At 39.6% G+C, this 22055-nt stretch overlaps 1 protein-coding gene across 4 annotated transcripts in view; it reads left to right on the top strand.

The window, feature by feature from the left end:
* The window catches only part of LOC142837413 (leucine zipper protein 2), a 322896-nt gene that overhangs the window by 164397 nt on the left and 136444 nt on the right, over positions 1-22055 (top strand). For 3 of the 4 annotated variants that reach the window (XM_075952471.1, XM_075952469.1, XM_075952472.1), the window contains 3 exons: positions 9517-9630; positions 14474-14544; positions 18045-18126. In XM_075952471.1, the coding sequence (XP_075808586.1) occupies positions 18052-18126 (75 nt within the window). In that variant the 5' untranslated portion in view covers positions 9517-9630; positions 14474-14544; positions 18045-18051. Of the gene's footprint in view, positions 1-9512; positions 9631-14473; positions 14545-18044; positions 18127-22055 lie in introns of all 4 variants that reach the window. The other variant, XM_075952470.1, reaches the window with a different exon arrangement.

Genomic DNA, 22055 nt, shown 5'->3' with positions numbered 1-22055 from the left:
TAAAGAATTTTCTGTTTCCACCAAGCACCATTAAATTGTCAGTTTTATGTCTCTGAATATGATTAACATTTTGAGATCTGGCATCGGAAATCTTTCTTTGTTAGCTCCCAGGGAAGCCCCTCCAGGTTCCTGTTTCTCTCCGTCTCACAGACGGTGACTCTACTGGGCTCCAGCTACGGAGGCTGCAACTGCCAGGTCCAGCTGGAGAGCAGAAACAAATGAACTTTGGATAAAAAAAGTACAAGGAAGATTTAGCTCATCCGCCACGAGGAGAAGAAGATGTGGCAGAGCAGCGTCGAGCATCCAGGAAGAAGAGTGTCCGAGTTAGCAGGCTTTCCTTCCATCCAGGCCGGTGCTCGGCTACACGTGTTTAGGATGGATCTTCAAATCTTTCTGAATGCAACCTCAGAGGGATGATCAAAATCTCCGAGATGCTTCTCGATTAAATCAAGCTGACCCTCAAGATCCACCAGGACAGTGACTTTGCCATTCTGTGCTTAGGGTACAAGGGACGTTGGATTCTAACCATTAAAAAGGTTTTCTTTATCATACGAAAGGAACAAGAGCAGGCAAACCTCACGGAAGTGGGTTGGTGGGTTGGCAGGGATTCTAACCGACAGCTGAAGAGGAAATATGTTTGTAACATCAACTGTCTGTAGCAAGCAAGGTTAAAATACATAATCCATTGTTTGCTTCAGATCTTGAATCCTGAAACACATAAATAAGTATTCTTTAAAAGAATACTGTAGAATGTTTAAACATAAGGTAAGAAAGCCTTCAGGGCCTCACAGAAAAATATAACGTCACGATGTTTAACTAGCAGTGTGTCTATTCTATTAGCATGCAGATATGCTTCCTTAATAATACTGTATATGTAATTCACTTGTTGTGAAATAACGTTTTATGATACATGAGCAATAGTTCCATGATTCGTACATGTACTTTGCATACTTCTCAGCCAGGATTACAATAAGTTTATCTAGTGAAAAGGGAAAATTTCTCAGGCAGAGAGGCTGTGAATGGAAAGTTTCAGAAGCTCTAATCTAAGAGAATTTTTCTCATATGTCCGACAGCTTGTGAAAAATAGTAGAAACAGAGTGATCCAAAAATTGCATTCTGGTGACTCTGTGAAGCACAGTTGCATTGGAGTAGGGTGTGACCAGAGAATAGGGTGGGGCTTGTAATCTGCTGTTACAGACAACTCAACAAAGACAAAGAATGAGAGAATTATAAAGAAATAGCATCTACAGAATGGAAAACACAAACTGTGATGCATCCATTAACAGCTACAACAAAATGATCAAAGAATCTAGGAACACATATTTTGTATTTCAGATAATTCAACCCCCATAAAAAAATAAAACAAGAGAAAAAAAGGTTTATCACAAACATTTGTGCAAAGTAATGAAGCTCTCCACTGCAATCTGGAAACAGCAAGGTGATATGCAATAAATTCTATTATTTACTGAAGAATAAATAGAGCATTGAGTTTAGCAATAAATTAAGGTAATAAAGAGAAATTATCATTATTTAAAATGTTATTGTTTCTTATGTAGTAAATTTAAAATACCTTTCAAATAAGTGTTTTAATAAATTTTCACTAAGAACAGAATCATGTAGAATGGGTGTTTAAAGCGATAATCTTCCTAACCACACTAGCATATTCTCAATATCTCCCAGCTGAATCTACGTGGCAAAGAGCCATATCAGTGGTAAGGAACCATGACTTTATCCCAATAAAATGTATTTGAGAAAATGTATTAAAGGCTGTAAGTATTTAGTAATACATGGACTATTAATAGAGAGTAAGTAAGCATCAATTAAAAATCTGCAATGAAAAGCATACTCGTATTGAAAAAAGCTAAAGTTTGTGGGAGCATCTTGGAGGGGAAAATATGTAAATGCCATTTCTACAACGTGTTCAAATTATGAACCACATTGTCATGCACACTATGGCTAAAATAAGATGCTATTCAAAGCCACCTAACTTGCTGAATTTAAACAATAATCTTGAAAATACCAGTAGAGATAAAAATAGGAAGTGACAAAAATTCTCTACCTGTTAACTGACCTGTGCAGTTTGTTGGCCATGGTTACTAAACAAATGTATGACAATGAAAATGTTCTCTGGAACACTTATTTCATTTATAGGCATTTAAATGTTTTCTGGTATGATTATATTCACATCTTAACAAGACAAATCACATGAAATATCTATTATTCATGCCAGTCAAAAGCACTATTTATATACACACAAATAGTAGAATTTGAAGCAAAGATTGCCAAAATATTGTAAAGAATGGATATCAACAACCTGCTCATGATTCTTTGGGGGGCGGTGGATGCGTTGGGGGGAGTGAATCTGATAAATGGGTGAGTGTAAATTGATGTTTCTCCCATATTTTCAATTTCTTAAATCTATGATATATGCAGTGTTTAATGGATCATGAATTATGTCTATTTTTTTATTTTTCTGTGTGTATCCAGTAACATGAGAATATCCGTATTTACAAATCTCTGTAGTCAAGAATGAACCCTACATAACACATTTTTTTTGTAACGGATGAAGAAGGGCTTTTCTCATTTTCTCTTTTCAACATCCCATCAAATTACCTCAAAGGGAGGAGTCACTGAATACATGGTGAAACCAATTATGGAAGTGGATAAAGTCACATGGCTCAAAGAAACATGGTTTCCCATGCAAATCAATTGAAAATCAAGATGGCTATAAATGGATGACACAGTGTCTGGAATAAAAGATCAATTTACATAATTCATGGTTTCAGAAATAGGAGTATCCTGTCACGTCCCACCTTGTCCAGCAAGGAGGACACAATACCAGAGCTCTTCTTGCAGCAGTTTTATTCCAGGACTTTATTCACTTTCTCTTTCTCCTCTCTCTCTCTCCCCGGGCAAACCTCTCCCAGCCGTTAAAAAGGCACAGGCCTTCCAACCCCAGATTGCCAGGTGGGCACTGCCCATAGGCCCACGCATATGCAAGCAGCTGACAATCATTTCGTGATAATAGCATAAGTCAGACTTTAGCCATAGGAGTTGATTATACATCTCCATCAGGTGTGGCTTCATGCAGCTCACTACAGTTCCCCCTTTTGTTTTGTAAAGCAACAGGTAAGAGTAGAGGTCTGATCTCTGTTAAAATGAAACATGTTTGTCCAGGTGTCATCCACTCAGAGAACACTAGACCTGTCCGGTGCCTTTTTACAGAGGTGGGAGCTAGACACCAACCCACATGCAATCAGACTTGCTCTTACTTCTCTAGCCAAACTTTGGGAGACTTTCCTGCTTCAATGGTCATGAAGGCTTGAATGATCATAACTGCATTGCAAAGCTGTGAAACCCTTATGTGACAAATGCACCATAGGCATACCAGAGAGGCAAGCACCATTAAGCCTGTTAGGGCTCCTATCCCACCCACTCATTCAGATGATCCATGGAGTGATCCAGGAAGATATAGTTCTTTTGCCAGGCTGGTATCCATGCGTGTGGAGTTCACAGTCACAATCTTTACTCGCAGCTTTTCCAGTTGTTGTTCAAATTCACCAGACCAATTACCTAAAAGATAGCTAGACAATTCTTTAGACAGATTAGCTGCATGAGTCATATTGAATGTTGGTCATACATAGCCCTGGATGGATAGAAATGTCTGACAGACTAGGGTATAGACTTGCCTCTAATAACATACCCCAGCTGCCATACCCCCGTGGCTCATTTATTCCTGTCATCTGAGTGCATGGAAGACACCTTCTCCCTCGCGTACCTCTTTGACTTCCCTAGCAGCTCAGCTGATCCTGCTTCTGCTAAGTGACCATATGCTGCATTCTCATGGGTTGTCTGATCTTACACAGGATTCAAAGATGGATGCCCATGGCAACAGGCGTTAAGATTGCTAGCAATAGGGTCCCCAATCACCACTGGACCCAACCTCCCATTTGGGCTATGGTATTCTACCAACCCTTTGGCTAAAACAGAGCACACAGGTACCTGCTCCTACAATAGGGCAGTTCTTGATTTAAATTCGCTCTGCTGCAGACTCTTCAGAGGTGTGCAGAGCCTGAAACTGCCATTGCCTTTTCCTTGCCCTGCGGCTTCGTTTCGTTCTCAGGCAGCCCTGTAAGGTCTGTGCTCCAGCTAGTCTCAGCTCCAGCACTTGTTGTTGCGTTTGCTGATACTCTTGGCACTGCTGTGGCATCCGCCAGGCTAGGCACCAACTGGCCTGAGGCAATGTGCTTCCACCACAGCCACCTAGCAAAGCTCTGCTCCAGCTGCCTTCTCCAAACTGGTGCGTGGAGTGGTGCGGAACTCAGGAAAGCAGGCTAATCTGCAACCACTGAAGGGTGGAGCAGAACTCAGGAGAAAGCAGGCTTGTTGCTCTGAAGGGACCGTGCTTAAATTATCTTATAGGGAATTTGGGCTTTGTCGACCTCTCTGGCTACTTCCTGCTGAGCGGGGACTTTGCATTCTTAAAGGTATTTACTACAATTTACTACTATTTTCCAGTTGCGCTTGGACTCAGGTCACAGCAACAAGGGGAGAGGCAGAGACTCCACTTCCCCACCGAGCTGGAAGGTGGAGGCATTGCAGCTCAGAGCAGCTGGCCCCCCACCCTGTCCCGCCAGTTGCCCCGGGCTAGAACAGAGGTCTAAGCCAACAGATCTTATCAAGTGCTGCACTTCTATGCATAGGTAGATAGATATATAAACAGATAGATATTTTCTACATAGAACAAGTATCAAAAACTATATTGAATAATGAGTTCAGAAATAGATTAGAAAGCTGTTGTGATTGGATTATCTTTCTATATATTTATACATTGATACTGTAACCTTTGATATATTCAAAGTAAACTCATTTCAGATAGGATATTTATAAAAAACAATAAAGTTAAAATATGTTTGTTATGGTGGGATGTAAATAGGATTAGATTCTTATAAAAAGAAAAAAAATGAACACAAAATCACAGAAAAAAAAAACGATGTGCATGAAATTGGGAGTAGATAACTCTCCACATTGTGAGGATATTCTGTCATAGTCTCTGAAGAAACCAAGCCTGAACCAGCTTGAATTTTTAGCTCAAGACTTCAAAATTGTGACTCAAAACCATATTTTCATCATTACCCATTCTGTGTACTTTGTTGTGACCGTATTAACAAATGCAAGATCTAACCCTACTTAAAAGTGAGTAGAACTGATACAGAGAAATGGAAGCAAAAAACTTATGAAAATGGCGCCATTATCCGACAGAATACCTGAGCAGTATTTTAGAAAGTAGCTGTAATTTCTGTGCTGACTAATTTCTGTCAACCCAGCACAAGCTAGACCTATGCAGAAGAGAGCACCACCATGGCTGAGAAAATGCCTCTGTAAGGCTGGTCTGAAGGCACACCTTTGGGGCCTTTTCTCAACTAGTGAATGGACTGGGAGGGTCCAATTCCCAATAAGCAGTGCTTTCCCCAGTGTTAAGTCCTCGGTATCATCAGAAAACAGTCATGAAGGACAGGCAGTAACCTCTTCTGTGGCTTTTGCATTAGTTTTTGCTTCCTGGTCTCTGCATTGAGATTCTGCTGCTTTCCCTTGATGATAGACTAAAAGCTATAAGAAGAAAGAAACTCTTTACTCCCCAAATTGCTTTAGGTCATGGTCACTATCACAGAAATAGCAGAATAACTAATACAGATTTCATTCCTGAGCCATCCACACACATTTTTGAAGGGTAAAACAGTAATCTCCTTACCTAAAAGTGTGGGAAAATATCAAATATAAACTAATATATTTTAGAGAATTCAAGCTGACTAGTACATATTAAAATAAACTTAATAGTTTCATTGTACTGCCTTTACCAATGAGAATAATGTATACCACAGAAATAGTCAAAAAATATATGTATGATGAGCATAAAGAAGGAAGAAGCAATAGATGATAAATTTTATGGAAAGCACACTGGACATTTAGCTCTACACTCATAGCCGAGTCAGCATTCTTGTTCTGATGTCAGTGTATTTTTAGAGCCATGGCTGAGACAGGGATCATGGAGCTGACTGATAGACCACTTCTATAATAGCATCTTGCCCTTGGAAGTGATTTATTATCTTATTGACTTAGATATGTCTATTGGAAAATAGAGTGACCAGGAGCACTTACCTCCTGGAGTTCTTGTGAGTACAAAATGAGTTATAAGATCTCTCATGCAAAACATGGCCAATGTGTTTTTTTTTTCATCAGTTTGATTTATAATGTATATGATATTCTGGGGACATGTTTATTGTACAAGAGAAACCAAGAAATCACACTGTAGTTTTGGATGAGAAAAAGGTGAACCATTATTATTATTATTATTATATGTCATTTAACTTTTTCAGTGTGACCTATGAACTTTTTAAACAGTCTATTGATTATTGATTAATAATTAATAGGTTATTGATTAATTATTATTGATTGATGGTTATTGATTGATCCTTGTTGGACTGGGTCTTCTGCTTCAGGGCCATTGTAGAATAGCATACTTCACAGTTACATACCATTCCATGCAAGAAGAAGCTAATGGGTGGCAAACACCTGATCTTAGCAACGATATCACAAAATCAAAAACAAAAGTAGTCACTGAAGCCTACTCTAAATGAAATAAATTTATTAACCACTGATAAACTCCACAGTGCAAGTTATTCTTTTATATTTCTGCAGAACACCCATCAAATTCATTAAGTTTCTCAGGAATAAAGATGCTACTCGTTTTGAAAACCTTATTATTTACATTGAGATCAAAACTCTCTATAAAGTTACAATTTAACACAAAAATGTGGTTGAGACCAGTATCTCACATTTTATTTTATTTTTTGCTTTTTAGAACTTTATTTGAATGTAACTATATGCATAAGAAATACACTCATATTGATTAATAGAATGCAATTATGTTTAGCTTATCCTACACAGTTTTGACCAGAAACTTGGTACATGGTTTACAATTAAAAATAAAAAAAAGGAAATGAAAACGGCAATCTGGTTTATTTCTGTCTATTACAAACGTATAAAAGATCCTCCATCAAATGCTGCAGAAGACAGTAGAACCTTGAGAAATACACCTTTGGTTTGCCTCAGAAAAGTAACACATATTGCACTGTAAAGGTTTATAAAATCGGCGCAAAACATTGTTGTAATGTTACAATACTAGTTTTAGGAGTTCAGTAACTAATGGGAGCCTAGGATACACGCAGAACTGTAAGAGCTATCTCACTTAAGTTTAGCACCCTTTTCTACAAGCCTACAATGGAATCCAACCACCTTTCACTTTTCTTGGTGAAGGGCTAATTAACGATTGCTGAAATCTTCTTTTTTCCCTTTTTTTATTTTTCTTTTTTTTTAAATTAATTTATTTATTTAAGGATTTCTGCCTCCTCCCCGCCACCGCCTCCCATTTCCCTCCCTCTCCCCCGATTTGAGCAACTGAGGAGATTGCTGAAATCTTAAACATGGCAACATCACTAACCACCGTCTCTATCCAAAGAGCACACAAATAATTTACAAGAACCAGTTTCTTATTCATTTTATTTTCCATGATGGAAGAAAATCGATCGCTGTGTTTTCCTGTTTATTTATCATGTAGTTAGGCACTCTGTCATCTGGACCATTGTAGGTCGGCTTCTGTGCCCGTGTTCTCCACACCTTCATGCTAAACCTTTAGAAAGGGAAAACATTCCAAACTTTCAATCTGGCCTTGCCTTTGCCCGACTAGAACATTTTCAGTTCACTATTATTCTCCAAACAGGGTCCCAAGTCCTAAAGGTCACTCAGAAGTCTGGCATGTCTCTTCCCCTCTTCCCACATTTTTTTTTTTAGTTGTTGAGAAAAAAATTCCGCCTCCTCCCCGTTTCCCATTTCCCTCCCCCTCCTCCCACACATCGCCTCCTCCCCCACTCTCCTCCCCCTCTCACCCCCCCCACTCCATTCCCCCTCCTCTCCAGAATGAAGAGCAGTCCAGATTCCCTGCTCTGCAGGATGTCCAAAGTCCTCCCACTTCTATCCAGGTTCAGGAAAGTGAGCATCCAAACAGGCTAGGCTCCCACAAAGCCAGTTCATGTATTAGGATCGAAACCTAGTGCCATTGTCCTTGGCTTCTCATCAGCCTTCATTGTCCGCCACGTTCAGAAAGTCCGGTTTCATCCCATGTTTATTCAGTCCCAATTCCTCTGGCCTTGGTGAGCTCCCAACAGATTAGCCCCACTGTCTCAGTGGGTGGATGTACCCCTCGTGGTCCTGACTTCCTTGCTCATGTTCTCCCTCCTGCTCCTCATTTGGATCTTAAGAGCTCAGTCCTGTGCTCCAATTTGGGTCTCTGTCTCTATCGCTATCCATCGCCAGATGAAGGTTCTAAGGTGATATGCAAGATATTCATCAGTATGGCTATAGGATAGGGTCATTTCAGGTTCCCTCTCCTCAGTTGCTCAAGGTACTAGCCGGGGACATCTCCCAGGACACCTGCGAGCCCCTCTAGAGTCCAGTCTCTTGCCAACCCTAAGATGGCTCCCTTAATTAGGATATATATTTCTTTGCTCCCGTGTCCACCCTTCCTTTATCCCAACCATCCCATTCCCCCAAGCTCCCCCCATTCTCCCCTTCTCACGTTTCTCATCCCATTTCCTTTTAGCCCCATGCCACCTCACCCCCAAGTTCCCAGGTTTTGCCCTGCAATCTCGTCTACTTCCCATATCCAGGCAGATGACTATATGTTTTTCTTTGGGTTCACCTTCTTGTTTTGCTTCTCTAGGATCACAAATTATATGCTCAATTCCCACATTTTCTTGACAGCTACCAGATCTCCCACTCCTTCATTGGAGCTTCACAGCTGACATTTATTCGCTTAGAATAACTTTATTGACACTGGCAATTTACAAGTACTTTCTCCCTTTGTCTAGCTAATTCATATTTACCTTTAAAATGTTTTCTTTCTTGTCCCAGTCCCACATCTCAACCTCACATATACACACAGGCAAATCTGAATTTACTGCAGGCTGAGCTTTTCCTTGAAAGTCAACTTCATCTTTCTGTCCAAGTTCGCTGCAATTGCTGTATGCATTGTCGGCCTTTCAGAGTGGTTCTCCTTTCTCCCGCCTGCTTTTAAAACCAATAGTGGTTCTGGGACATATGTAAAAGGGGATTCATTTCTCGCCGGGTTTTCTTCTCTGTGGACCCAGGATGAAAACAATGCCTCTGCTTTCTATTTGGCTCTACCCCCAAGTGTATTCTCCAGTAGAAAAGCCTACCTAAGCTTTTGGGATATTTCTCCAAAGCCTGTCTCTTGCAACAGATACCGAAATGCCTAGAAAAATATAGTGCTATTACAGAAATCATCTACTTTCTCAACTATACCGGGTAGACTACATTTGTACGTTGAAATTGTCCCGTGTTGGGGACCCTCGGTCTGCCTAGTTCTCTCTGTAAGGAAAGTACTTCGCCAGGCAGAGTGTGTGCAGGGCTCTCATGCCTTTCTTCTGTGTTAGACAGGACTACGAAGAGCTAGAGAAGCAGCTGAAGGAAGTGTTTAAGGAGCGCAGCACAGTCTTGCGGCAGCTGACAAAGACATCCCGAGAACTGGATGGGATCAAAATCAACCTTCAGGTGAGCAGGAAACTGATTTTGTCACCCACTGGACAGATAAACATTTTTAAACAATTTTCTCTACATCTCTGGGCTTTACCACTCCAGTTAATATTTATTATTGTTTTAGCTTTGAAATAAAATGTCTTTTGATATGCTCTAGAGACCTGCAGTTTCCAAACAACAAAAGGAGTAAACTGTGTACTTGGCAAAGCCATCAGTTTCTCCAAGCTTTCAAAATCAGTTTGGTCCCTGTGTTCTTGACAAACAAAATGAAGGAGAGGAATTAAACTGAGAGTCGAAAAATGTAGAAAGGATATTTAGAAGAGAAATTTAGATTTTTTCCCCCTAGGCTAGTTCTAAAGATCCTTTAAGCAACTTTTTTATAGAAATGTATAAATGTTTTACTAAGGAGACTATCATGTTTAAAACATGAGAAAATAAAAGCAAGATACATTTCAGATGAAAAAAAAAAGCTTTCTAAAACATTTAGTAGTACTTTTTTTTCCTATGAAAGTACTTTTTTATTTTAGTTAAAATAGAAACTCTTTTCATACGTTATGTTCTAATTATGATTTCTTCTCCCCTGATTCCTCCAGGTTCTCCCCACCTTCCTTCCCACTAATATCTACCCCTTTTTTCCTCTTGTGAGAAAACAAACAGCATCCAAAGCATAATAATATAATATAATAGTATAAAACAATCAGAATAGGACAAAAGCAACAAACAGAAGGTAAAGAGCCAAAGAAAAAGCACAGCAAACACATAAAGACACAGAAACACCCATGTTCACACCCACAGGAAACCCATAGGAAACATAAAACCAGAAGCCATAATGTTTACACCAAGGACTGTAAGGTAAATAACTTCATGGGACACACATTGTGAGACAAAGAGTGACACCTTTTGATGTCCGACTTGGCACATTGCCTTCCCTTAGTGCCATTGTATGACTTAATTCTTTTGAATAAGTAGAGGAAATGGTTCTTTGTGATATTTTTTATGGTACATAAGTAATATATTCTAAAGACAGCAGTTCTAAAAGTGAGTAAAGACTCCAGAGTTTAAATGTAAGATAATTTGCTCCAGAGACTTTTCACACGCCACAGAACTGAGACTGTCTGTATGTTGTCTTGGGCCTCAAGGTCTATATGTTACACTGTTGCCATGACGACACTATGGGGAAGATGATGGTGTGATGGGGAACCTCCTTTAGTCAATAGCCTTTGGGAGCTGGACCAGGTTGGGGTGTGACCTTTGGATTCCTGAAAAGCTCCTATCGCACTCAGCTCTCTCTCTGCTTCCTGCACTCCATACCTTGAGGTTGGACCCCGTTCTGTTCTGTGAGTTTTCCCCCTTAATAAAGAAAGGCATTAAAATATACCATTTTGGAGTCAGTATGGGATTATTTGATGTGCGTTCCTGCTCACTTTTACCGTTCAGCTTCAATGGTGGTGATGCAGTCAACCACTAGAGCATTGACTTTGGTCCAACTCACATGCTGGGTTAATTAATTTCCACATGACAGCTTTATTGTGGTTACTAATCTTCCCTTATAGCTGCAAATACAAAGTTTAGAAAGAGCACACAGGTAAGCAATGAGTAGGACCGGCATGTGAATTTACTGTTTGCGCTCTGGTGCAAGTTGTGCTATGCACAGAGAGAGTAAAGCGAACCCCCACCCTCCAGGAGTGGGAGGCGCAATAGAAGGATTAGGAAGTGCATACAGAACAGTGCTGTGCATCTGGGCATCAGATTCTGGAGAACAAAGAGGAGGATTCATGAGGCTACACACTGATCTGGTTTTATTGGGGAAAGCCTAGGCAGAGATTACTGAGAAGAACGTTACCAGGTAAACAAGCCTGGGAGGAATATTTATGACATCTGCCTGTCCTCACTGGGAAGGGACACCTGGTACAGGAGCATATCGTCAGCAGATGGTGAAATGCCCCGGAGACATCAGTGATTACTGTGTTCCCACGACACTTTTGTTTCCTTAGTCAAGGTGTCTCCTTTTACACCAGAATGCTGTTTAAGAAAAATGATCATAGAGCCATGATTTTTAAAGGGGAAAATTGTCCCTGAAATATTGTTGCAAGTTTGAGAATGGCATTTTGTTTTGTGGCACATAATAGACAAAATATTTCTTCTTGTTGTTTTAATTTTAATAAATCCTCTTAGTAAATTTTCCACATAATTAGCATGGTATTATTTTCATTATAAAGTGAAGAGCAGAGACTTAAGTAGCTCACTGGATGTGGGTAAGTCATTCATATTAAAAAAATGTGGGATCAGATTTCAAACATAAAGTAAATACATATATAACTACGTGTTATGGAGCTTTTCCTGACAAAACATGAACAAAATGACCATTCATCCCAGATGGGAAACTAGTGACACCTCACAGGAACTATCCCACCTAAGTTCAGCCTGGTGAACTGGTGAGTTTACTTGGAGTTTGTTAGGGGTTATGGGGGAGCTGAGGCTTGGGCCACAAGCAGCTACCCCATCTCACCAACTTCCAGCAATCTCTGTTGGGACTCCATGTTTCATCTGTTTGCTTCAAGACAGGCCCTAATACTCAAGCTTGTCTTGAGCTTACTTTGTAGTCAATGATGAACACGCACATCTGGTCTTCTTTCCTCCACTTCTTTAGTATCAAGACTATACATGCCTCCTGCTATGCCTACTTCTTTATACAGTACCAGCCTGTGTCCTGGAGGTCTCCACATGCTAGGCAATCACTCTATTTGCTGCTGAGCTGCACTGAAAAACCTATCCTGTCTTCAATAAGGTGATATTATTGGGCTCAGTATGGGGAAAACCAGTTGGAAGTAATCAGTCACTCTGATTTCAAAATAAGTGGCACATCCTGACCAGAGGACAGAGTTCCTTAATACATTCAATAGGTTTTCTTATCTATTTAGTTCATTATTTTATTTATCAATGCTTCTCTTTCTAATTTTTTTTAGTTTCTTCCTTATTTCTTAAAAGTATTTATTTGTGCATCTCTTTTCATTTCATGTGAACAAATGTTTTGTCTGTACGTGCCTGTGTACCATCTGCATGCAGTTCACGTGTAGGCCAGGAGGATGCTAGATCCCTTGAACCAGGTGTTATAGACAATCAGTATGGATTCCAGGAGGGTGTTAGATCCATTGAACAGGGAGTTAGAGACATTCAGTAAGTGTGGAGGCCAGCAGGGTGCTAGATCCCTTGAACCTGGAGTTACAGACATGAGTATGGAATCCAGGAGGGTGTTAGATCCCTTGAACCCAGAGTTACAGACATGCAGTAAGTGTGGAGGCCAGGAGGGTGCTAGATCCCTTGAACCTGGAGTTACAGACAATCAGTATGGAATCCAGGATGGTGCTAGATCCCTTGAACCTGGAGTTACAGACAATCAGTATGGATTCCAGGAGGGTGTTAGATCCATTGAACCGGGAGTTACAGACATGCAGTAAGTGTGTAGGCCAGGAGGGTGCTAGATCCCTTGAACCCAGAGTTACAGACATGCAATACACATGCAGGCTAGGAGGGTGCTAGATCCCTTGAACCTGGAGTTACAGATATTTGTGAGCCTCCATGTTGGTGTTAGGAACCAAACCTGTTTTCATTCCTTAACTGTCCTCTTGTCTGTTAGGGGAAGCTATTTTTCCTAAATATACAGAGCACTACTTACTGAATTCTTCCTACAGGGAGTCTCAGTTAACCCTTGTCAGCCTCTAGGTACTTCTGGTAAAGTTAACAGTGTATTATTCTCTGTTGAATGCCAGGCTGAAACTGTTCAGGCAGCACCATGCTTTATAAGTCATAACTCAGGCTAGGTGTCGGTTAAATAAACATTAAGGAACAATGCACTCACTGCTAGACTGCCGTCATTCCTCTACCTTCACAGCTACTCTGTAGAAACCGTATTGCTATCTAAACTTTTAATATCAAGTATAAATCTTACTCTATTAAACAGTTTACTGAATATTAATAAGGACATTATTAAGAAACATTTTATATGAAAGATCTATGTAGAAGAACTTGGGGGCAGGGGGCTTCTCTCTTCTAACTGATGGCTTCTGAATCCTGAATTTGCAAGTATATAAGTAATGACTACAGAGGCATATGTTATTTTCTTAATAGCTGTGTATAGTGACAAGGGATAAAGTTACCTGGCCCTCTGTCTTTTTGTATCCTAACACATTACTTAGAAATGACACAGATGTGAACGAAGAAGCTTTCAACTCCCATCAGGTTATTTCCTGAACTGTGCAGGCAAGCTTTCTTTGAGCCCTTCCATTTGCTGGAACTACACAAGAGCTAATTCAAAATACCTTCTGTGGACACACTTTAAAGGAACGGAAGAAGGTATTTTTTAATTTATTTGTGAAGAGACTGAGAAGCACATGAAATAACTCAGTGAATGAAGGTGCTGTCCAGGCAAGCCCAGTGGCTGGAGTTTTATGCTTGGGACACACGTAAATCTGAAATAGAAGGATTAACTCTGCAAAGCTGTCCTCTGACCTGCATATCTGCCTGATGACATGTTTGGCAACATATATATCACATGTATACACACACACACACCACAAACACACCAAAATAAAAAATTTTAAGATTTTTTTTGAAAGAAAATACTTATAGGCTGTTTCAGTGATCCTCTGCTCAAAGATGTTTTTGTATTAAGAGTTTAGTAGGTCCTACCGTGTCTTGTGAGCCCTGTGTGTGTCCTTGGCACCATCAGTAGCTGAGGGGCTTAATTTTTATATCTTTGTCCAATAAACTAAGTGCCTTAATACTTGGCACTAAATATAGACAATAAAGTGAATGACAGGGATTTATCTAAGACTCCTTTCCCTCATTTCTCTTTCAGTATTTGAAAAATGATGAGCAATCTTCCAAAACCGATGTTCAGAAGCTTCTGGAGTTAGGCCAGAAGCAAAGGTAAGACTGGAGTTCTATATTCCTTTCTAATCTTTCTTTTAGTTTAAGATTTCCTCCCCACCCCAATTTTTGCAATACTGTAAAAGTACAGCCAGGGAGTTTATCAAAATCCATGTACTATAATGTGTAAACTTATCTTCTTGTGGACACTTGCCTGTATATTAAATTTATCCAGTGCTTTGTGTGAAGAGTTCCTCTCATTCAGGAGCTCTGGATGGGATGTGAGAGTCTGCATTTCAGGCTTGGTAAAGGTTAGTTAAGCTCAAAGCAATCAGGTGTTTGAAGGTTTTTTAAAATGGTCAAATTTAAAGTCCATGTCATTCCATGTGGACTCTTTGATCCACAGGCAAAATGCTGTTAAAAAATATTACCACATTGATGTGGGAGTGTCATATATCAATCTGTTGATTTCATTGGTTAAGGAATAAACAAACTGCTTGGCCTTATAGCTTAGAACATAGGTGGGTGAGTAAACAGAACAGAATGCTGGGAGGAAGAGGAAGTGAGCTCAGACTCGACAGCTCTGCTCTCTGGAGCAGAGACATCATGCTCCCCTCTCCTGGGCAGACGCATAGCTCTGCTCTCTGAGACACACGCGATGAAGCTCCCACCCAGGATGGACATAGGCTAGAATCTCCCTGGTAAGCCACCTCGTGGGCTACAAAGATTATTAGACATAGGCTAGTCCAGGTGCGAGAGTTAGCCTAGAAGAGGCTAGATAGAAATGGGCCAAGCAGTGTTTAAATGAATACAGTTTGTGTGTTGTTGTTTCGGGGCATAAGCTAGCCAGGCGGCCTGGGTGCTGGGGATGCAGCCCCGCCGCTCCTATTACTACACCACATGTCAGGTAACAGAATGACATGCTGTTAATCACGAGTCCTGTCGTCAGCCTGTGTCTCCGCTGATGACTTTACAGACTGTCTCTGAAACCTGTCCTTGACATGCTTTCATGTGAGGTCACACGGTCATGCATTACTCTTCCTTGTTTACAGTGATCAGTAATTGTTTTTAGCTATTAGATATTAATCTGAAAATAATTTCATAGTTATTTGTTTATTGTCTTTTTGTGATTTACTTTAGCAACAGCAGTGGGCTACAGGCATGACAGCCCCTTAGCCATCTACGGTCTGGTTAATATTTAAACCCATTTTTTTCTTTTGTTTGTTTTGTTTTTTGCTTTTGTTTAACTTCTGTGTGTTTTGGGTTCCTCGTTTGCAAAATAAAGCTAATTATCTTAATGATTATAAAAAGGCAAGTTTGAAGGAATCTAAAGACTTTGACCTCTTACAATGGGAGTTTCATAGTCTCCCCTTTCTACTGGGGCACTTGAAGTGTTGGAGTTAATAAAACTTGATAAAAAAAAAGATTTCACTTAAAAAGGAAAAGTTTGGAATATCTATTGAGCAACACAGTAACAATTTAACAAAGCATATTTTTCTAAGAAAATATATGAACAAAAGGATGATTATCAGCCAAAATAAACTAAGATTTGTGAAAATTATTTCTTTAAAAAAGGCTTTCATCTCAATCAAAGCAAGTGAAAAAAACACAAAAATAGTATCTGCAAGATTCAAGTCAGTTATCAAGGATTAGAAGAGGCCAAATCTTTAAAGGGATGTCCCAGAGGGGATGGCCTTCAGTGTCCAGCATTGAGACCTCACAGTGGGTAGCTCTGCAGAGAATGGAGCAGTTCATTTCAGGGGAATTGTTATGCCGGCTATGTTTAGGAAGAAAAGGAGATGTAGGCAGTTGGGAAGCCATGGTTTCAAGAGGAGAGTTTTCTGTCACTCACAGATATCATATTTTGGTGTGATCTATTGCATATGATCATATTTTATATTATATTGCATTTCATATTTACAATATTTAATTATTATGTCACAAAAGCTCTTTTGTTAAAAATCTGGTACTCCAGATATAAATCTCCATATATGAAAATCCCTCATGAAAGCTGAAATTTAGCTTTAAACCATGGATTATGGATTTGTCCTGGACCACAATGATTCCAAAATTTATTCTCCCTCTTCTACCTCCCTTTTTCTGTCTCCCCTAAAAATTAAATTTGGGTGATTGCAGTACCAAAAGTTAAGATCTAGAAGGCACAGAGTGCTCCTTCTAGAGGAAAGAGCTTGTCATCCTGATCAAAGAGTATACTTATGGTCTCTATTGGGTTGGGGTTTTTTGTTTTTTTGTTTTTTTTTTTTTTGGTTTTTCGAGAGAGGGTTTCTCTGTAGCTTTTTAATGATTGTAGAATAAGTAATTTCCTTTTCTAAGCTCTCTATTAAACAATTTGTTTATTGTGTCATTTAAACCTTGCCACAAGCCTACAAAGTATTTTTATTATTGTGCCCAGTTTTGAATGAGGAAATTTACAAGGAGGTAATTGTACTATTTGCCCAATTTGCCAGAGATAGTTTCCTAGCAATTGATGGCCAAATTTAAACCAGTTTTGATTCTCATGGAATAGAACAATACTCTGCTTGTTTGTTGGTGCTCTTAGGCAACTTTTCTAGGCATAATCACATATCATATATGTGTTCTCTATTACACATGCATGTGCTCATATACACACACACACACTAAACTTTATAATATAATATTTTTGAGGTGATAGTTAGGGTGACAAAAATTAAAATCAAATCAATATCATCAATCCGCTATGCACAAATTGTAAATCATTAAGAGGAATAAGTAAGCACATAAATTAATGGCTTTCATCATGACATTCACACATACGCACATGCACACACACACACACACACACACACACACACACACACACAGTCTTCACATGGTTGTTATTTGCTCACTCCCCTAACCCTTACACTGAGAACTTCTCTTGACTTTCATTGTGTCTGTAAGAGACAATGTGATATTTATCTTTCTCCACTCCCCCATCAAAAGAAAACATAGTGTGTGCATATTAATGGTCTTGGGACACAATTTTCATGCATTTATGGTCACATATTTTCTTTCCTGTGCCCATTAAGTAATAGTTAGAATTAAATCAATTTTCTTTGTGTTTTCATGAAAAATTCCCAGGTCTTATAAATTATAGCTAAGCCACAATAGTGCAAAATTAAGAAATTAATGAGGATCAGAAGGTTACAATAATTTCTTTCAGAAGTCTTTCATGACTTTTAACCCAACATGTTCATGCCCTACATGTCATCAGTGAAATTAGCTTTCCAACTCGAGTTGGTATATTGAGCTGATTGAATACATTCATTGTTCACAGTGATTCACACTGTGGGATTCTTATAAAACATAATAACAAGGTAATTTACCTTAAATATCACCTGCTTTACGTGTGTGCAAGGAAAGAAAGCCCTTTGTATCACAGTATTTAGATATAGCCTTTTGTATTGCTGTGGATTTTCATAATTATAGTTAGCCGTTCCTTAAATGTAGATAGATAGGCAAACTTCTTTTTGTAAAGTTCATGGAAAATAGTGGAATCATGTGGTATCTCTTCTTTGTTCTTTTTTCTACTAACCTAGGGAAGAAATGAAGTCTCTCCAGGAGGCCCTGCAGAATCAGCTTAAAGAGACATCTGAGAAAGCAGAGAAACATCAGGCTACGGTGAGTGTGTTTGTGTCTCTTTGTGTAATAGCTTTGGGGTTGAGAATTTATTTCTTCCTTTTCTCCAATCACAATGGAAAAATACACCATAAAAAAATGAAGTCTCCACAACAGAAGCTTCAGTCATTTTGATCAGCTTAATACTTTGCCACAATTTCCTATAAGAAAGGGTTGAACATTGTGTTTAATTTGGCAATCTTCTAGCTCCTACTGAAGAGGCAGACCAGGCAGGGAACTGGCTCAGGCTCCCTTTAGTGGTGCCTGGATGGGGTGGAAACTGAACTGAAAGCCAGTTAACCTATGCAGATCCTTAAGCTGGCCCAGACAACCATGGCGTGGGAATCACTCAGGGACAGGGCCATGCTATTTGCTTGGTCATCCGTTTTACAGATTATCCATAGGGTAAAACCTACAGTTGCAGGAACCAACTGCCTCCCAGATCTTTGCAAGATGATGTCCTTTTGACACTTGCACTGTGGATCTTATCAGTGATACTCACCAGAGACAGGAAAATTGGCTCCTGAAGCAATGCTGGGATATTAGTCTCCAATTTATTTCTCAGACTCACTTTTGTACCTCTTGCAAATATAAGACTTCTATATAGTATCATCTCCTTTTAAAAATAAAATATATAATACCAAACTCTGTTTACTAGAGCACAATAGATTTGAATGTATTACTGAGAAGACTGATGGTAGGTTTTACCCAGGGCCCCCAAGGGGAAGGCTAGTGCTGACCAGAAAGAAATGGACAGTAGATCCCATTATGGCCACCAGAGAGAACTGGACGGTAGGTTCCATTATGGCTACCAGAGAGAACCGGACAGTAGATCCCATCATGATTTGAGAGACAGTGCAATGCTGAGAGAGCTAAAGAGGCTCAGGATGGGCAGTGAGAACAACTGCAGTAACCTTGGGACATAGAAGCTTCCCCCACATTGTGGGTATCCACCCCTAAGGTCACTAAGGAAGGTCTGAAGTGGTCTGGAGTGGCACTAGAGAGTGTTATTCTTCAGCTGATTGATTGTTATTTGAAAGTATGGTCCTGAGAGTACATGACTTATTGTGGCTCCAGGGAAGAAGGCAGGAAGAGAGAGAAGGGTATTTCAAGCACATTATCAGGCTAGTGAGAAAGAAGCTGGTCCAGCACATGGTTCTTGGATCAGTCTCCTTCCAGAGTGCCAATAAAATCCAACCTCAGTTTTAGAAACCAGACACAAGATTAATGCAGGTATCCATCTTGTTCAATTACTGGAAGCCCAGGCTCTCCAGAAACTCTGGTGAGCCTTTTATGTGCAAAGCTTTTATAAACATTGGTTGGAGTGTGGGGTTTTGATAATGAACCTCAGTTCAGTTTGTCACCCAGGACTGCTGAGTCCTAAGGGCAGTCTGCTTTGCTATCTTAGGAATGTTTCCTGGTAAGTTCTCATTATCTCTTCCAGATAACACGTGATTATGCCAAATGAAAACACTAATTGATTTTATCTAAGACGTCATAGTACTTGGCTATCTAGGAACCAAACCTTCTGTAAAAGAATGGACAGGTTTTAGTGTCTTCCTAGTCAGCATTTCCCCCAATATGGACTTAGAATGTTGGATATCTGTCTGTGATCTCATTTGTGCTTTGCCCAATATGACTTCATTTGAATTTATCTTGGGGAATTTAATCTGATAGAGTGGTGGCCTTGAGATCAGATATGCTGTATTCACTATTTTCTCAGACCCTTGTCACAAAGCCATGTTGTTTTATCAATTGATTCCTAAGAAGCTGTAGCTCAGAGGAGGTAAACTCGTGGCTGCTTTACATTGCTAGTGGGCAGAGCAACCAAGGCACACACCACAGAGATAACCACACTATATACAGACGAGGTCCAAAAAGAACACTGTCACTCTTGAAAGAGCACAGGCCCAAGATAGAATATCCAGGTGTAAAAATGCCCTGGGTACAGAGTACGACCCCTGTGCCCCACCTAGCATGCTCTCTGTACCCTTTTGGTGGATTTCCCTCAGAGCTGTGACACTCCTATCCCCACTTCCCTCACATTTCTCCTGAGCCTAAACCTGCTTGTGGAGACTGGCTTAACATTCTGTACTTCATGTTCTGGCTTTGTGGGAGCCTAGCCAGTTTGGATGCTCACCTTCCTAGACGTGGACGGAGGGGGAGGACCTTGGACTTTCTACAGGGCAGGGAACCCTGACTGCTCTTTGGACTGGAGAGGGAGGGGGAGAGAAGTGGGGAGGGGGGAAGGGTGGGAAGAAGGGGAGGGAAATGGGAGGCTGGGAGGAGGGGGAAACTTTTTTTCCTTTTCTCAATAAAAAAAAGTGTTTAATTTAAAAAAAAAAAAACATTCTGTTCTGAGGATTCTGAGGATAATTCCTAGAGGAACAGGATTCTGTGGACTTGATCAGGTTCTGACAGTTTGCTTATTTATCCAATTAAGACAGTGTATCACATTAACATAATAAGGGCTGTTATTGTTATTAAAATAACAATAATATACTATTAAAATATGATATTATTATATAGAAATAAAATAATATTATTATAATTGAAGGTATAATTATATCTGGCTTATAGGCTATAGTAGACATTAAAGTGATAGTCTGTCCTTCCCTCTCTGCCCACCATTTTATTACAAATTCATATATGGTCATTTCATTTCCCCCAGGCTGTCCTATTGACTACTTACAAAGCTCTTCATTGATGATTATGATTCTGTGCACACAAAGTACTAAGCAGAAGGGATGATAAATTGTAGCTAACTTCAAAATTGTAGGCTATCATTGCCACTACCACCCACTAATGTCACGGTAAGCATTATCAATGATGACATAGGATTAATGTCTGACAAGGGGAGACTTACATAATGTAGTCTGCTCTGAATCATTAGGGATGTTCTTCGTTTCTATGTTAAGTCATTGCTAATCAAAACCATTTAGTTACACAATCAGGACACTATCATGGGTCTCCAGCAGCTCTTCCTACAGGTTGACGATGAGATGTGTGAGATTGATCTGAAGTTCAGAATCACTAAGGTTCCTGTCACAGACGTGAGCTGTATCACCAATCTGACAATGATCTCTGACTAAACACCGGAGACTTCATTCTATTTAGTAATTGCAAGACAACTCAATTTTGGTAATGCTTTGTATTTTCTTACCTACAGATACACTATCATTGTTATTTAATATAATTGTTTTAAATATTTTTAAAGTCACATGTGTGCCAATATTTAGAAATATGCACATATACAAAAGTGTATGTAGACACATGGTGCTGTTTCAGAATGATCGTGTGTTGGGAAACAAAGAATTATATTACAAAATAAAACATATGTCCTTTATGCATTATATGTGTTAGAAGATTATAATGAAGAAAAGCAATTCTCAACCTAAGCTGTCATCATTTTTTAATATTGCTAGTTCTAAGGCAGTGGGATGATGTGGAGAAGTACCATACGATTTGCTTCATTCCTGAACTGAAGTTAAAAAACTCGTCACATCACCCAATGTGACAGCAAAAACCATAAAATGTATGCATTACAAAAAGAGCAGCTCATAGAATAAAGCAAAGATTCCAAGTGACCAACTTCAAAGAAAGCCTCTCCTGAGGTGAGTCCAGGTGCGGAAAGGGAAGGACTCTTTTCGTTTTCTTTGATCTTCCCTGCAAAGAACTAAGGAGATGAAAGGAAAATTGTGGGTATAACAGCAAGTATATAATTCAGTAACTTTCGGTGCAGACATTGGATTTCCATAGTGGGAACTCTTGATGTGACAAAACTTTCATGGGAATGGACTACTTGGAACTTCCCGGGACAGGGGATGATCAAATATCTACGTGAGTTGTGTTAGCCCCACACACATAACAGCAGAACTAGAACACTACTAAGAAAAGCAAGCAAGCTTCCAAAGTAACAAAACTCCTGACGT

Source organism: Microtus pennsylvanicus, chromosome 18, assembly GCF_037038515.1.
Source record: "Microtus pennsylvanicus isolate mMicPen1 chromosome 18, mMicPen1.hap1, whole genome shotgun sequence".
Lineage (NCBI taxonomy): Eukaryota > Metazoa > Chordata > Mammalia > Rodentia > Cricetidae > Microtus > Microtus pennsylvanicus.
The sequence above is the reverse complement of the archived record's forward strand: the minus strand, read 5'-3'. Positions and strand labels throughout refer to the sequence as shown.